We start from the raw sequence: 18,296 nt of genomic DNA on the forward strand, positions 1-18,296 counted from the left end.
AATCGGCATGATGAAACGAAGGCTGAAATATTGCACATCACTGATAAATGCAGACAGTCACCTCCAACAGTGATAAGCCACTTGGGTGCAATTTTTTTGCCCTAATGTTTTATAGATGGTGGTTAAACACCTCTAGTATCAGTAAAGCCCAGCTAGATTTTTTTTTGTGTCCCATCAATCCACCCCCCCCACCCCCTTTTCCCCTGAAGGGACAAACTCATGTTGGGGTCAGGTGAATGAGCAGAAATGGGTCTCTTCCTGTTTAGTACTTTTCTCCGTTAAGAAATAGTTCTACAATACTAGCTGCCCTCCAGGACCTCATCCCAGTGGCCATGGAGAACCTAGACTGCGATCAATATTGAAAGCTCCCCAAGCTTTGCTGTTAAAAGTCCGACTGGTTCATTAGTCTCCTTCAGGGACAGGAACCTGCCAGCCCTACCTGTTCTGGCCTACACAAAACTTCAGCCCCATGCTATGTGGTTGACTCTTTTTAAAAAGTGATCTCGGACTTTTTCCAGCACTAGTTGTGTCATTAATGTTCACCCTGGAGCTCAGATTGAGCAGTGGGCTAGTCATTATTAACCACTTAGATTCAGACACCTACTTTGTCTAAAAAAGACAACACTATGCCAATGCTTACATGACCCCCATCACTTCTCTCCCCTTGCAAAATATTGTTGGATTTTTAAAGAAAAAAACAAATGAAACAGATTAAGGAAAGAAATAAAATTAAAAAGACGTGGTACTCATGAAGACTTGGAAAACACTCATGTGAGTATCTTTTCGACAAAGGCCAGAATTGGAAGTGCCGAATGTCATTTTCACAACTCTTAAATGCCCTCAGGGAAACTAGGGATGGATGATAAATATCGCCTTGCACTTTGGCAGGGATCACTGGATTACAATCAGGGGTGGGAATTGGGTTCATTTTTCCTCTTAGTCTGGGGTGTTACGGTCAATTGTAATGTCTCCAGATGAGATTAGCTAATTCAGCACTGACTGGTAGGGATCCACCCTGGAACCTTCCTGGCTTGTAAAGCTCAATACCATACTGGCAGAGGCTTTACCAAGCGAGCCATTGGGGAACCCAGCTGCTACTCGTTTAATTGTTTTGAATTTTGTTAGTAAAACAGGTCAAAAACTGTAAAGCCAAACGGAACTCGCTGGCCCTGCATTTCGCTGCCCAGATTTTAAAGGTTGAAAAGCTGCAAAAGAAGGTTTGACAACAATCTTATCTGTTGACAGGAGTCCGAAATTAAACTCGACAAACAAACATCGGCATGTTTTGTGAACCCACCGAGAGACAGAAGTTACACGAGTTCCGATGATGTAGTTTTAATTTTTTTTTCAACAACTACACAGAGGCACGATGACTGTGCTTAATTGGATAGTTCCCGAAAACACTAGTCTTTTACCTCCAGGTGACACTAAGCAAATCGGAAGCTTTGCGTGGACGGCCCGTCCGCCTCTTCTGTGTCTCCTCGGCCAACTCGCCCTAAAGGGGCACATCGGCGAGAATTAGTACGTAACTTCTTGGCAAGAAAAAGCAGACACAACTTTAAAAACAGAACGTCACTATTCAAACATTGCTCTCTACATTACCGCATTATCAGCCCCTGCTCTCAAAACACCCGGTGGAAATGACAAGTTGACATTCTTAACCGGAGAAGGATTGAGGAAAAAATATCTTCACCCAGTTTTTAAATGAAGGGTAGTAAATATATCCTTTACTAGTTGACAATGCCAAGTCTACACTGCACAAAGTTCCCATGCTATAGAAGTGTTTTTAAAGAAAGCACTGTGCAATTAAGGGGGATTTTTTGCTTTTATGAACCCTGTTATACTCTCATTGGCAAACAGCCAGCAGCATGTTATTGAAGTGGCACTCTTCATACCTGATCTTCAGCTTCTCTTGGCTCAAGTTGATCTTCTCTGGGTGGCTCTTTATCTCCATAAACACAAAGCAGATCCAACAAGCTATTGGTGGTCTCAAGAGACACAGGAGTCCCTGTTAAGACAAAATAGAAATGCAAATCCGGTGATTTCAGGTATTCTTGAATCCTCAAAAGATTAGTGACTTCAGGCTGACCACTTTCATCCAGCAGCAGAGTGTTGGGCCCGGTGTTTGAAGGTGAACCTCAGCCAGAGTTGATATTCAGACGCAACATGTAAAGATCATCAGTTTCCTACTAGGCTGTTGATAAGAGTCTTTAAATTTAGGATGGAGGAAGCTGTGCCACACACTATCTTTTGGTGACTGTGGTGAAAATGTCTGAATCATACCATTCAACAGAGAAAGGGACACATGGGGGCAGAGGGGCTCAAAGCATGGAATTACTAATCTAGTAATTGTCAGGAGACTGATTTTACACATTAGTCTAAAAAGGGAAGGAAAGTCTGATTGGAGTACTCTCCATTTGAAGTATCCTCTCCTTAAATATTTAAGTGGAAAAAAAAGTCTTAGCCATATTAAAATTACAGTACATAGGTGAAGAGAGCCACCATTTCAAGGCCACTCCAGTGATATCAGTAATGGGGAGGGGCCCATCCGTGTCATCGGCCTGCTTCATTCACTTCAGTAGAGGCCAGAGCTTCGGACTGAGCTGGGAATGATCCGGAATCACCAAATCCCAGAAAAATCACATTACCAACAGAACCAAAAAAACGATCTCCCAAGACCGTCCTTCCCCTTTAAGTACAGGTGAAAGCACGGCCATGTACTTTATGTAGTGTTTCGCAACAGGACACGGGATGGAAATAAAAGATTACCTGCTTGAACAAGTTGGTCATACAGATCAACGGAAGCTTTCACTTTCCTGAGTTGAATGCGTTCTTTCAGGGCAGACTCACTCACTTCATTTATCAGAGGCTCCAATTGCTCTGGCATTAAACACTAAAAGAGAAAACATTTCGCTAACTTGCTTTGAACAACAACTTATATATTTATATTAAAAGTTAGGGAAGAGATAGCAGAGGCACTATTACACACATACATATATATATATAAAAAATTCAACAGAAAAGGGAAAAGTTCCAGGGGACTGGCGGACAGCTAATTTGATTCCTATATTTAAAAAGGGAGATAGAACAAGACCAGGGAACTATAGATATAGCTTAACGTCAGTGATAGGAAAGATAATGGAATCTTTACTCAAAGATGTAACAGAAAAACATCTAGAAACCCAAAATATCAGTAGTCGGCATGGATTTCAAAAGGGAAGGTCATGCTTGACCAACCTTATTGAATTCTTTGAAGTAACAGAAAGGGTACACTAGGGCAATGCAGACAATGTAATATATTTGGATTTTCAAAAGGTCTTCAATAAGGTACCGCATTGTAGACTCATGACTAAGATCAGAGCATGTGGAGTCAGGGGACAAGTAGCAGAATGGAAAGCAAGCTGGCTACAAAACAGAAAACAAACAGAGAGTAGGGGTTAAAGACAGTTACTCGGACTGGCAAAACGTGGGAAGTGGTGTTCGACAAGGATTGGTGCTGGAACCACCGTTGTTCTTCATTTACAAACGATTTGGACTTGGGAATTGGAAGTACAATTTTAAAATGTGTGGACGACACCAAATTAGGGGGTATAGTTAATATTACAGTGAGAAAGAAAGACTCCAGGGGAAGGATGTACCATCCATGGCTAACTAAGGAAGTTAAAAATAGTATCAAATTGAAAGAAAAAGCATATAATTCTGCAAAGATTAGTGGCAGGTCAGAAGATTGGACAGAATAAAAAAACAGCAAAGAATGACTAAAAGAATCTTACAACACCAGGTTATAGTCCAACAGTTTTATTTGAAAATCACAAGCTTTCGGAGGCTTTCTTCTGTGTCACTCACCTGACGAAGGAGAAAGCCTCCGAAAGCTTGTGATTTTCAAATAAAACTGTTGGACTATAACTTGGTGTTGTAAGATTCCTTACATTTGTCCACCCCAGTCCATCACCGGCATCTCCACATCATAAAAGAATAATAAGAAGGGAGAAATGAGTACAAGAGAAAGCTAGTTAGAAATATAAAACCAGATATTAAGAGTTTCTACAGGTATTTAAAAAGGAAAAAAGTAAAGTGAGCGTTGATCCTCTAGAGTGAGTGTCTGGGGAATTAATAATGGAGAATAAGGAAATGGCAGATGAATTGAACAGATATTTTGCATCTGTCTTCACTGTAGAGGATACAAATAACATGCCAGAAATAATTGTGAATCAAGAGGTGAAAGGGAGGGAGGAACTTAAAACATTTACAATCACCAGGGAAAGGGTTTTGCAAAAATTATTAGAACTAAAAGCTGACAGGTCCCCAGGTCCTGACAGACTTCATCCTATGGTCTTAAAAGAAGTGGCTGCAGAGATAGTAGATGCATTGGTATTAATTTTCTGAAATTCCCTAGATTCTGCAAGGGTCCCATCAGATTGGAAAATAGCAAATGTAACTCCTCTATTCAAGAAAGGAGGGAGACAGAAAGCAGGAAACTACAGGCCAGTTAGCTTAACATCTGTCATCGGGAAAATGCTAGAATCTATTATTAAGGAGGTCATAGCAGGGCACTTAGAAAATTTCAATGCAATCAGGCAGAGTTAACATGGCTTTGTGAAAGGGAAATAGTGTTCGACTAATTTATTAGAGTTCTTTGAGGAAGTAACAAGTAACGTGGATAAAGGGGATCCTGTGGATGTAGTGTACTTGGATTTGACAAGGTGCCACATCAAAAGCTACTACACAAAATAAGAGCTCATGGTGTAGGGGGTAACATATTAGCATGGATAAAGGATTGGTTAGCTAACAGGAAACAGAGTAGGCATGAATGGGTCATTTTCAGGTTGGCAAGATGTAACGAGTGGAGTGCCACAGGGATCAGTGCTTGGGCCTCAACTATTTACAATCTATATCAATGACTTGGATGAAGGGACCGAATGTATGGTTGCTAAATTTGCTGATGATGCAAAGGTAGGTAGGAAAGTAAGTTGTGAAGAGGACAGAAGGAGTCTGCAAAGGGATATAGATGGGTTAAGTGAGTGGGCAAAAGTTTGGCAGATGGAGTATAATGTGGGAAAATGTGAACTTGTCCACTTTGGCAGGAAGAATAGAAAAGCAGTATATTATTTAAAATGGAGAAAGATTGCAGAACTCAGGTATAGAGGGATCTGGGTGTCCTCGTACATGAATCTCAAAAAGTTAGTATGCAGGTACAGCAAATAATTAGGAAGGCAAATGGGAATGTTGTCATTTATTGCAAGGGGAATGGAATATAAAAGTAGAGATGTTTTGCTACAGTTATACAGGGCATTGGTGAGACCACATCGAGAATACTGTGTGTAGTTTTGGTCTCCTTATTTAAGAAGGAACATAATTGGTTTAGAGGCAGTTCAGAGAAGGTTCACTCGACTGATTCCTGGGATGATGATGTTATCTCATGAGGAAAGGTTGGACAAGTTGGGCCTGTATACACTGGAGTTTAGAAGAATGTTTTTTATTGAAACATAAGATCCTGAGGGGACCAGAAGGGGTAGATGCTGAGAGGATGCTTCCCCTTGTGGGAGAGACTAGAACTAGGGGCCACAGTTTAAAGATAAGGGGTCTCCCATTGAAGACAGAAATGAGGAGAATTTCTTTCTCTAAGAAGTTTGAGAGTCTGTGGAACTCCCTTCCCCAGTGAGCAGTGAAGGCAGGGTCATTGAATATTTTTAAGGCCGAGTTAGATAGATTCCTGATTAACAAGGGAATCAAAGGTTATAGTAGGTAGATGGGAAAGTGGGGTTGACGTCACAATCAGATCAGCTATGATCTGATCAAATGGCAGAGCAGGCTCGAGGGGCCGAATGACCTACTCCTGCTCTTAATGCGTATGTTCGTATTTGTATGTTCATAATACCAAGGAGGACTGCGACAAAATACAGGAAGATATCAATAAACTTGCAGAACGGGTGTGTAATTGGCAAATGAATTTCAATGTAGATAAGTGTGAATAATAAGTCTAAATAAGGAAGAAGAGCAGAGGGATCTGAGGGCTCAGATACACAAATCACTAAATAGTACCGACACAGGTTAATAAGGCCATAAAAAAAGCAAACCAAGCGTTGGGGTTCATATCTAGAGGGATAGAACTGAAAAGCAGAGAAGTTATCTTAAACTTGTACAGAACCTTGGTTAGACCACATTTGGTGTTGTGTGAACATTTCTGGTCATCAAGAAAGATTGAACAGGCTGGGGCTCTTTTCTCTAGAGAAGACTGAGGGGTGACCTGGTAGGGGTCTTTAAGGTTATGACAGGGTTTGACCTGTTTCTGTGCTGTACATTCTATGTAATTCTATGTATTTACAAAAGGAAGGATAAAACTCACTGGTATAGAAGGTTCAGCAAAATCCTTTTGGAAAAGGTTGGGATAGGTGTTAACAATATACTTGGCAGCGTTACACCCAGACTCCTGTGACAATGAGTACAGTCGCTGCAAGAGATGGAAAATAAATTCAGATTTACATTGAGAGTTACGCAACTTGGCTAAGGTCATCCAAGGAGTTTAGAAAAGTAACTACATGATAATCCAAAGTGTTTCCAGCTTTCTGATCAGGCCCAACCGAGAAGCCCCATCACCTTATTGAAATGCACTAGGGCAAAGTGTGAAAACCCTAAGCTGTGCTAATCTTTCAATGCATTTTCACTTCCATCCTTGAACCTCCTTTTCATTAGCACCCATCATGTAACATGACTTAAATCCTCATTTAAACATATACCTATACCTTAGAAGGCTAAATATATCCACTTTAGGTAACACGTTTCGGTAAGAGATACGTTATACAAATCTCCATTAGGACTTTATGACACAAATACTGGGTATATCAACGGTCAAAAAAATAAGGTTGGTAGGTTAGTTGTCTAGCAGCAGTGTGCTGGCAAATGGCCATGTCTTCAAATGTCACGAGATGAGATTCATATAAAAGCAGTTTTCTTTTGGCTACCTGAACAACTACCTTCCTTCTATTTAGTTTTTATGGCACACAGTTCAATCAAATGGGCTCAGAACACGAGTTAACAGTCTGACAGGCTCCTGAGGTTTTTAGATGAATTGCAGCCTTGCAGTTGATTGCCACTCAGCCCATATGCAATGCTGAATTCTAATCACTCAACGTTGTTGGGTTCTTTGACTCAGATTTGATAGGGGCATAGTCATAAGCACAAGGCGGCTCAAGTGCAACATGTAAAGTAGTAGAACAAGGTTACCTCACTGGAGTACTTACAAACTCAGGTGATGTCCTGGGAATGAGGTACGGGTCATCTTGGAACCTGTAATGTGCAGCTGTGTGGTCCTGTGGAACAAAGCAAACACGTTGAACATCTCTAGGCACACAGAACAAAGCTTCTTTCTAGTACTGATCTTTTTAAAAAATATTAAAATGAAATACCCACTCTGTTCACTGTAGCAGCAAGAGCTTGAAGGACTGCTAACTTGTCCCTAGGAAACAAAAAAAATGACAGTACTGGCTGAATATTAGCCAATTAAAAAATCAAAGTCAGCAATTTTAATACTTCAGCAATCTTGTACTAGTTCCCCCTTTACAGAAACAGGCCATTCAGCCCAACTGGTCTATGCCGGTGTTTATGCTCCACGCAAATCTCTCCCATCCTATTCTTTCTCCCTCATGTACTTATCTAGCTTCCCCTTAAACGCATCTGTCATTCACCTCAATTACTCATGTGGTAGCAAGTTTCATATTCTAACCACTTTGAAACATTTTAATGCAGTATGAATGTAAGTATTGTTCTTGTACTACATTCTTAATTCATCAGGTCAAACTGCTCACCATCAGTGACATACCTGGAACCACTCACTCGTACTGCACCCTACAATTACATAGCTCACAATACAATCTCCAAACAAAGTACATCTATGGATATATTGAAATTTCAGTGGGAACATTGAAAGACATATTGTGAATCATCACTAACACCCACCAAATAACTATATCACCAATCATCTTCCCACAGTGTTTAATTATTATATATAGAATACTTTGGCTGAGCCTAGTAGAAAGTAACATTAGAAAATAAAGCACTTACCAACTTTTCTTCCTTGGAATGACTATTTCTTCTGCAGAACCTTAAAAGCACAAACACAACAGTGAATTTCCCAGCAAGGTTTGGCAGTATAGTACATGGCCAGAAATGATTCTGTTGGCCCAGACAATTGGGACTTGCATCAAAACTACCAGAAATGAGAAAAATAAGTTACCTGTCTGTTTGGGTGCAGTGAACTGACACAGAAAAGCACTTGTGGAATAATTCCTGTCAAACAAAATTAGTAAAATCAAATTAGGATCTGTAAATAAGAGTGCTACCACTAAACCAAGCTAACACTTTTTTGCTCGATGCCTGGGTTCGTTGCCTAGATAGAACTATTGTAAACAATTTTACAACACCAAGTTATAGTCCAACAATTTTATTTTAAAATCCACAAGCTTTCGGAGGCTTCCTCCTTCCTCAGGTGAATGTGGAAATGAAATCCTTGAACCCTTCGCATTTATAAAATCACAGAACAATGTCTGGTGATTACAGATAGTCTTTGCAACTGCCCATTGTCAGGGCAACCAAAGTGTTCAGACAGATAGGTGTTACCTACAAGGCCACCGAATATACAAATGGCCAGAACTAAAAAAAACAGATGATGTGGAGATGCCAATTAAAAAAAAGAGCGAGAGAGGCAGAAACATAGAAACATCCAGAAGGAAAAGACAGCAATTGACCAGTTATATTAAAAACAGATAACATTTGTTTGCTGGTGGGGTAATGTGTAGCGTGACATGAACCCAAGATCCCGGTTGAGGCCGTCCTCATGGGCGCGGAACTTGGCTATCAATTTCTGCTCGACGATTTTGCGTTGTCGAGTGTCTTGAAGGCCACCTTGGAGTACGCTTACCCGAAGGTCGGTGGCTGAATGTCCTTGACTGCTGAAGTGTTCCCCGACTGCGAGGGAACCCACCTGTCTGGCGATTGTTGCCCGGTGTCCGTTCATCCATTGTCGCAGTGTCTGCATGGTCTCGCCAATGTACCATGCTCTGGGGCATCCTTTCCTGCAACGTATGAGGTAGACAACGTTGGCCGAGTCACAGGAGTATGAACCATGCACCTGGTGGATGGTGTCCTCTCGTGTGATGGTGGTATCTGTGTCGATGATCTGGCATGTCTTGCAGAGGTTACCGTGGCAGGGTTGTGTGGTGTCGTGGACGCTGTTCTCCTGAAAGCTGGGCAATTTGCTGCGAACAATGGTCTGTTTGAGGTTGGGTGGCAGTTTAAAGGCGAGTAGTGGAGGCGTGGGGATGGCCATAGCGAGCTGTTAGTCGTCATTGATGACATGTTGAAGGCTGCGGAGAACATGGCGTAGTTTCTCCGCTCCAGGGAAGTACTGGACGACGAAGGGTACTCTGTTGGTTGCGTCCCGTGTTAGTCTTCTGAGGAGGTCTATGCGATTTTTCGCTGTGGCCCGTCGGAACTGTCGATCGATGAGTCGAGCGTCATATCCCGTTCTTACTAGGGCGTCTGTAGGTGTCCATCGCGTTCCTCCTCGTCTGAGCAGACCCTGTGTATTCGCAGGGCCTGTCCATAGGGGATGGCCTCTTTGACGTGGTTAGGGTGGAAGCTCGAAAAGTGGAGCATCGTGAGGTTGTCCGTGGGCTTGCGGTAGAGTGAGGTGCTGAGGTGCCCGTCTTTGATGGAGATTCGTGTGTCCAAGAAAGAAACTGATTCTGAGGAGTAGTCCATGGTGAACAGATGAACGGACACCGCGCAACAATCGCCAGACAGGAGGGTTCCTTCCCAGTCGGGGAACACTTCAGCAGTCAAGGACATTCAGCCACCGATCTTCGGGTAAGCGTACTCCAAGGCGGCCTTCGAGACACTCGACAGCGCAAAATCATCGAGCAGAAATTGATAGCCAAGTTCCGCACCCATGAGGACGGCTTCAACCGGGATCTTGGGTTCATGTCACGCTACACGTTACCCCACCAGCGAACAAATGTTATCTGTTTTTAATATAACGGGTCAATTGCTGTCTTTTCCTTCCAGATGTTTCTATGTTTCTGCCTCTCTCGCTCTGTTTTTTTAATTGGCATCTCCACCACATCTGTTCTGGCCATTTGTATATTTGGTGGCCTTGTAGGTAACACCTATCTGTCTGAACACTTTGGTTGCCTTGACAACGGGCAGTTGAAAAGACTATCTGTAATCACCAGGCATTGTTCTGTGATTTATAAATGCGAGAGGTTCGAGGATTTCATTTCCACATTCACCTGAGGAAGGAGGAAGCCTCCGAAAGCTTGTGGATTTTAAAATAAAATTGTTGGACTATAACTTGGTGTTGTAAAATTGTTTACAATGGTCAACCCCAGTCCATCACCGGCATCTCCACATCATAGATAGAACTAAGCCACAGCAGGGGGCCACTTGGTCCATTGTGTCTGTGTCAGCTCTTTGCTGGAGCAATCCAAAACTAATCCTACCGTCCAGTTTTCTCCTCATAACTACAGCTTCCCACCCCTGGTAAATAAGCTGCATGTTCTCTATGGCTCATAGGGACTAAGGGCTCACCAATAGTCCGAGACTCTGAACCGAAGAAAAATATCTGGACTAAAACTCAATCCTCACTTCTGGTTTTGGGCACTATTCCTTCAAAAGCATTAAAAAGAATTTTTTTTTCACCAAAAATGATCAGAATATGAAATACATTACAAATGGTTATGAAGCCAAGTCAATCATGACATTTAAAAAGAGAATTTGATAAACATTTCTAGAAAAATATTGAAGGGTATGGGAAAGACCAAAGAAATTAGATCGGATAGCATCGACACAGGAGTGCTAAATGAGTGCTTCCAGGGGTGAAATTTCTATGATTTTAAAAAGGGCATTGATGCATTGCATTGGGTTCAAAGATTGACAAAAATAATTCTGGAATTGTTACAAAAAGAGACTCAGAGCTAAATGTGTTTTCATAATGCTAAGCACAGATAACGTAAAGGTTATTGGGTTAAGGTTAATTCCTATTTAATTTGAAATATGAACGTAGAAATAGTGTACACAAATACAAAATAGACAAGTGCTAATTAAGACAAGAACTCACGAGGAATTACTCTGCTTTCTCCTTCAGAGTAGTGGATATGTAGAATAAATAATCAAGAAACCAAATTCTACAGGCAAGGCCATGCAATCCGTGAACTAAAAAGTCCCATTGTGCACAAAGTAACCTGGACGGTAGTGCACTCCGGAGTGAATTTGTTTACCATCACTATCTACAAGTATAATGTTATTTACCTGATGCACTGTAGCTGTTAGGATCTATGCTCTAGGATCACCCCAATGCAATCAGTCTCATTGATTAAAGCGCAGCGCCCCGGGTGGGTGGGGGGGGCCATAAAGCACGGCAGCGGAGAAAGAGAAAAAAATAATCAAAGAGTGACGTGACAGGGCAGCAGGTAGGTGATTTGTTGGTGAGTATGTGGTTTTTTTTGCTCTCTAAGCCTAGGACAGTGGTTTAAACTAAGAGCTAGGAAGCTATAACTTTATTGAATTAAGTTAAACTAGATAAACTAGTTAATAAAACTAAAAATATTGAGAGAATAAAAACGTTAATTGAATACATAAAACAGGGTTAGATAGAGATGGCAGCGTAGGTGGAGTGTTGTAACTGTAGCATGTGGGAGTTGGTGGAGACTACATCAGCAGTAAGTGTCTGCAGCTCGAGGAACTTTGGCTCAAAGCTGTTGAGCTGGTGTTCCAGGTGCAGGCCTTGCGACGCATCAGGGAGTGGGGGGGGAGAAAGAGATATCTGGACACTCCAGGAGGCAGGCACACCCTTGAGGTTAGGTATTAGTTTAGATTTGGTCAGTGGTCAGGGACAGGAGGGTGTGACTGCGAGTGAGGCAGGTGAGGGGACCCAGGATGCAGTGATGGTGGAACCTCAGCCTTTGACCTTGTCCAGCAGGTACGAGGTACTTTGCTACCTGTGTGGATGAGAACAGGGAAGATGGCAAATTGACCTAGTCACCGAGGTACAGGAGGCCATTCGGGGGGGGGGGGGGGGGGGGGGGGGAGTAAAAAGGAATGTGGTAGTGGATAATAGTCAGGGGGATAGATACTGTTCTCTGCAGCCATGACCAGGAGTCCTGAAGGCTGTGTTGCCTGCCTGGTGCTAGGGTTAAGGACATCTCCTCACAGCATGAAAAGAACTTGGAGCAGGAGGAGCAGGATCCAGTTGTCGTGGCCCACGTAGGAACCAACAACATAGGTAGAACTAGGAATGATGTTTAGCTGAGGGAGTTTGAGGAGCTAGGGTCCTAATTAATAAGCAGAAGCTCAAAAGATAATAATCTCTGGATTACTACCTGAGCCATACGCAAATTGGCATAGGGTCAAACAGATCAGAGAGTTAAATGCGTGGTTCAAAGAGTGGTGTGAGAGACAGGGGTTTCGATTCATGGGGCACTGGCACCAGTACTGGGAAAAGAGGGAGCTGTTCCGTTGGGACGGGCTCCACTTAAACAGGGCTGGGACCAGTGCCTCGATGAATCAAATAACTAGGGCTGTAGATAGGGCTTTAAACTAAAAAAAAAAGGTTGGGGGGGGGGGGGAAAAAAAAGTTCAGGTAAGGGGAAATTTGTAAATCTAAAGAGAAAAGTCAAGGCCATAGAGCAGTGTAGTGGTTTGGGTAAAGATAAGCAGAGTGTGTCAAGAAGGGACAGAGAATTTAATGGTAATAGTGCATCAGTGAATAGGGTCAAATCAGGGAAAAATAGTAAAAAGTTAAAATTAAAGGTACTTTATCTGAATGCACGAAGTATTCATAAGACAGACAAATTAATGGCAGAAATAGAGATAAATGGGTTTGATCTAGTAGCCTTTACTGAGACATGGTTGCAAGTTGACCAAGGTTGGGAACTAAATATTCCAGGGGACTTTTCGAAAAGGCAGACGAAATGGAAAAGGAGGAAGGGTAGCCCTAATAATAAAGGATGACATAAGGACAGTAGTGAGAAAGGATCGTGGCTCAGAAAATCAAGATGTAGAATCAATATGGGTAGTGATAGGAAATAACAAGTGGCAGAAAACACTGGTGGGAATAGTTTACAGGCCTCCTAACGGTACTTATTTCTTGATTAATGTTCTGTCCAACAGTATAAGAGGAGCTTGTAACAAAGGTAATGCAATGATCGCGGGGGACTTTAATCTTCATATAGACTGGGCAAATCAAATTGGCAAAAATAGTTTGTAGGACGAGTTTATGGAATGCATTCGAGACAGTTTCCTAGAACAACATGTCATGGAACCAACCAAGGAACAGGCTATTTTAGATCTTGTCTTGTGTAATGAGACAGGGTTAATTAGTAATCTCATAGTAAGGGATCTTCTGGGGAAGAGTGATCATATTGACTTTCAGAGTGATGTACTTAAGTCCAAAACTAGAGACTTAAACCTAAACAAAGCCAATTACATAGGTATGAGGGGAGAGTTGGCTAAGGTAGATTGGGAAATTAGATTAAAAGATATGACAGTAGATAAGCAATGCCAAACATTTAAAGAAATATTTCATAATTCTCAATGAATATAAATTCAACAAAAGTGATCCATGTGTGGCTAACTAAAGAAATTAAGGATAGTATTAGATTAAAAGAAGAGGGATATAATGGTGCCAAGAAGAGTAGTAAGCCTGAGGATTGGGAGAGTTTTAGAAACCAGCAAAGGATGGCCAAAAACATTGATAGAGGGGGAAAACAGAATGAGATTAAACTAGCAAGAAATATAAATACAGATTGTAAGAGCTTCTAAAGCATATAAAAAGGAAGAGTGTAGCAAAAGTAAACATAGGTCCCTTAGAGGCAGAGACAGGAGAAATTATAATGGGGAATAAAGAAATGGCAGAGATATTAAACAAATATTTTGGATCTGTCTTCACAGTAGAAGACACAAAAAGCATACTAGAAATAGTGGGGAACCAAGGGTCTAATGAGAGCGAGGAACTGAAAGTAATTAATATCAGTAAAGAAAAAGTACTGGAGAAATTAATGGGACTAAAAGCCAACAAATCCCTTGGACCTGATGGCCTACATGCTAAAAGAGGTGGCTGCAAAAATAGCAGATGCATTGGTTGTGATCTTCCAAAATTCCCTAGATTCCAGAATGGTCCCAGTAGATTGGAAGGTAGTAAATGTAACACCACTATTCAAGAAAGGAGGGAGAGAGAAAACAGGGAACTATAGGCCAGTTAACCTGACATCAGTCGTGAGGAAAATGCTGGATTCATTATTAAGGATGTGGTAACAGGACACTTAGAAAAACATAATATGATTAGGCAGAGTCAACATGGTTTTATGAAGGGAAATCGTGTTTGACAAATCTATTAGAGCTTTTTGAGGATGTAACTAACAGGGTAGGTAAAGGGGGACCAGTGGATACGAATGCCTTTTGAAAACATGAAAAGGTTGTTACACAAGATAAGGGCTTGAGGTTAATATTTTAGCATGGAGCGAGAATTGGTTAACGGACAGAAAACAGAGTAGAGATAAACGGGTAATTTTCAGGTTGGTACGCTGTAACTAGTGGGGTGCCACAAGGATCAGTGCTTGGGCCTCAGCTATTAATGACTTAGATGAAGGGACCGAGGGTAATGTATCCAAATTTGCTGATGATACAAAGGTAGTTCGGAAAGTAAGCTGTGAGGAGGACACAAAGAGGCCGCAAAGGGATATCGACAGGTTACGTGAGTGGGCACGAAGGTGGTAGATGGAGCATAATGTGGGGAAATGTGAGGTCATTCACTTTGAGAAGAATAGAAAACAGGTTTTTTTTAAAAAAAGAGGGATTTGGGTGTCCTTGTACACAACACAGAATGGTAACATGCAGCTACAACAAGCAATTAGGAAGGCAAATGGTATGTTGGCCTTTATTGCAAAGGGGTTGGAGTACAAGAGTAAGGAAGTTTTGCTTCATTTGTACAGGGCTTTGGTGAGAGCACAACTGGAGTACGGTGTACAGTTTTGATCTCCTTACCCAAGAAAGGATATACTTGCCTTAGAGCTGGTGTAATGAAGAGGGAGAGGGTTGTCCTCTGAGGAGAGATTGAGTAGAATGGGCCTATACCCGCTGGAGTTTAGAAGAATGAGAGGTGATTGCATTGAAACATAAGATTTTGAGAGGGATTGATAGGGTAGATGCAGAGAGGCTGTTTCCCACGGCTGGAGAGTCTAGAACTAGGGGTCATAGTCTCAGGATAAGGGATCGGCCATTTAGGACTGAGATGAGGAGGAATTTCTTCACTCAGAGGGTGGTGAATCTTTTGAATTCTCTACCCCAGAGGGCTGTGGATGCTGAATCATTGAGTACTTTCAAGGCAATGATCAATAGATTTTTGGACTCTAGGGGAATCAAGGGATATGGGGATCAGGCGGGAAAGTGGAGTTGAGGTCGAAGACCAGCCATGATCTGATTGAATGGCGGGACAGGCTTGAGGGGCCATACTGCCGACTCCTGCTCCCCGTGGAGATCAGGGCAGGTCGCCCACTGCTCCCCGTGGAGATCAGGGCAGGTCGCCCACTGCTCCCCGTGGAGATCAGGGCAGGTCGCCCACTGCTCCCCGTGGAGATCAGGGCAGGTCGCCCACTGCTCCCCGTGGAGATCAGGGCAGGTCGCCCACTGCTCCCCGTGGAGATCAGGGCAGGTCGCCCACTGCTCCCCGTGGAGATCAGGGCAGGTCGCCCACTGCTCCCCGTGGAGATCAGGGCAGGTCGCCCACTGCTCCCCGTGGAGATCAGGGCAGGTCGCCCACTGCTCCCCGTGGAGATCAGGGCAGGTCGCCCACTGCTCCCCGTGGAGATCAGGGCAGGTCGCCCCCTGCTCCCCGTGGAGATCAGGGCAGGTCGCCCACTGCTCCCCGTGGAGATCAGGGCAGGTCGCCCCCTGCTCCCCGTGGAGATCAGGGCAGGTCGCCCCCTGCTCCCCGTGGAGATCAGGGCAGGTCGCCCCCTGCTCCCCGTGGAGATCAGGGCAGGTCGCCCCCTGCTCCCCGTGGAGATCAGGGCAGGTCGCCCACTGCTCCCCGTGGAGATCAGGGCAGGTCGCCCACTGCTCCCCGTGGAGATCAGGGCAGGTCGCCCCCTGCTCCCCGTGGAGATCAGGGCAGGTCGCCCCCTGCTCCCCGTGGAGATCAGGGCAGGTCGCCCCCTGCTCCCCGTGGAGATCAGGGCAGGTCGCCCACTGCTCCCCGTGGAGATCAGGGCAGGTCGCCCACTGCTCCCCGTGGAGATCAGGGCAGGTCGCCCACTGCTCCCCGTGGAGATCAGGGCAGGTCGCCCACTGCTCCCCGTGGAGATCAGGGCAGGTCGCCCACTGCTCCCCGTGGAGATCAGGGCAGGTCGCCCACTGCTCCCCGTGGAGATCAGGGCAGGTCGCCCACTGCTCCCCGTGGAGATCAGGGCAGGTCGCCCACTGCTCCCCGTGGAGATCAGGGCAGGTCGCCCACTGCTCCCCGTGGAGATCAGGGCAGGTCGCCCACTGCTCCCCGTGGAGATCAGGGCAGGTCGCCCCCTGCTCCCCGTGGAGATCAGGGCAGGTCGCCCACTGCTCCCCGTGGAGATCAGGGCAGGTCGCCCACTGCTCCCCGTGGAGATCAGGGCAGGTCGCCCACTGCTCCCCGTGGAGATCAGGGCAGGTCGCCCACTGCTCCCCGTGGAGATCAGGGCAGGTCGCCCACTGCTCCCCGTGGAGATCAGGGCAGGTCGCCCCCTGCTCCCCGTGGAGATCAGGGCAGGTCGCCCCCTGCTCCCCGTGGAGATCAGGGCAGGTCGCCCCCTGCTCCCCGTGGAGATCAGGGCAGGTCGCCCCCTGCTCCCCGTGGAGATCAGGGCAGGTCGCCCCCTGCTCCCCGTGGAGATCAGGGCAGGTCGCCCCCTGCTCCCCGTGGAGATCAGGGCAGGTCGCCCCCTGCTCCCCGTGGAGATCAGGGCAGGTCGCCCACTGCTCCCCGTGGAGATCAGGGCAGGTCGCCCCCTGCTCCCCGTGGAGATCAGGGCAGGTCGCCCCCTGCTCCCCGTGGAGATCAGGGCAGGTCGCCCACTGCTCCCCGTGGAGATCAGGGCAGGTCGCCCACTGCTCCCCGTGGAGATCAGGGCAGGTCGCCCCCTGCTCCCCGTGGAGATCAGGGCAGGTCGCCCACTGCTCCCCGTGGAGATCAGGGCAGGTCGCCCACTGCTCCCCGTGGAGATCAGGGCAGGTCGCCCACTGCTCCCCGTGGAGATCAGGGCAGGTCGCCCACTGCTCCCCGTGGAGATCAGGGCAGGTCGCCCCCTGCTCCCCGTGGAGATCAGGGCAGGTCGCCCCCCTGCTCCCCGTGGAGATCAGGGCAGGTCGCCCACTGCTCCCCGTGGAGATCAGGGCAGGTCGCCCACTGCTCCCCGTGGAGATCAGGGCAGGTCGCCCACTGCTCCCCGTGGAGATCAGGGCAGGTCGCCCACTGCTCCCCGTGGAGATCAGGGCAGGTCGCCCACTGCTCCCCGTGGAGACCCGGGCAGGTCGCCCCCTGCTCCCCGTGGAGATCAGGGCAGGTCGCCCCCCTGCTCCCCGTGGAGATCAGGGCAGGTCGCCCCCCTGCTCCCCGTGGAGATCAGGGCAGGTCGCCCACTGCTCCCCGTGGAGATCAGGGCAGGTCGCCCACTGCTCCCCGTGGAGATCAGGGCAGGTCGCCCCCTGCTCCCCGTGGAGATCAGGGCAGGTCGCCCCCTGCTCCCCGTGGAGATCAGGGCAGGTCGCCCACTGCTCCCCGTGGAGATCAGGGCAGGTCGCCCCCTGCTCCCCGTGGAGATCAGGGCAGGTCGCCCCCTGCTCCCCGTGGAGATCAGGGCAGGTCGCCCCCTGCTCCCCGTGGAGATCAGGGCAGGTCGCCCCCCTGCTCCCCGTGGAGATCAGGGCAGGTCGCCCCCTGCTCCCCGTGGAGATCAGGGCAGGTCGCCCCCTGCTCCCCGTGGAGATCAGGGCAGGTCGCCCCCTGCTCCCCGTGGAGATCAGGGCAGGTCGCCCACTGCTCCCCGTGGAGATCAGGGCAGGTCGCCCCCTGCTCCCCGTGGAGATCAGGGCAGGTCGCCCCCTGCTCCCCGTGGAGATCAGGGCAGGTCGCCCCCTGCTCCCCGTGGAGATCAGGGCAGGTCGCCCCCTGCTCCCCGTGGAGATCAGGGCAGGTCGCCCCCTGCTCCCCGTGGAGATCAGGGCAGGTCGCCCACTGCTCCTCCCCCCCCCCCTTTAATCGTGGAACGCCGCCT

The 18,296-nt window shown here is 46.4% G+C and overlaps 1 protein-coding gene across 1 annotated transcript in view; it reads right to left on the reverse strand.

Annotated features, from left to right (window-relative positions):
• ptcd3 (pentatricopeptide repeat domain 3) overlaps positions 1-18,296 on the reverse strand; it is a 52,454-nt gene that overhangs the window by 33,696 nt on the left and 462 nt on the right. The window contains exons 2-9 of the mRNA XM_067982347.1: positions 8,234-8,286; positions 8,062-8,101; positions 7,411-7,456; positions 7,242-7,310; positions 6,347-6,451; positions 2,770-2,893; positions 1,896-2,008; positions 1,416-1,495 (exon numbers count right to left, since the gene is read on the reverse strand). Of these exons, the coding sequence (XP_067838448.1) occupies positions 1,416-1,495; positions 1,896-2,008; positions 2,770-2,893; positions 6,347-6,451; positions 7,242-7,310; positions 7,411-7,456; positions 8,062-8,101; positions 8,234-8,286 (630 nt within the window). The remainder of the gene's footprint in view (positions 1-1,415; positions 1,496-1,895; positions 2,009-2,769; positions 2,894-6,346; positions 6,452-7,241; positions 7,311-7,410; positions 7,457-8,061; positions 8,102-8,233; positions 8,287-18,296) is intronic.

This window comes from Heptranchias perlo, chromosome 1, assembly GCF_035084215.1.
Source record: "Heptranchias perlo isolate sHepPer1 chromosome 1, sHepPer1.hap1, whole genome shotgun sequence".
Taxonomy (NCBI): domain Eukaryota; kingdom Metazoa; phylum Chordata; class Chondrichthyes; order Hexanchiformes; family Hexanchidae; genus Heptranchias; species Heptranchias perlo.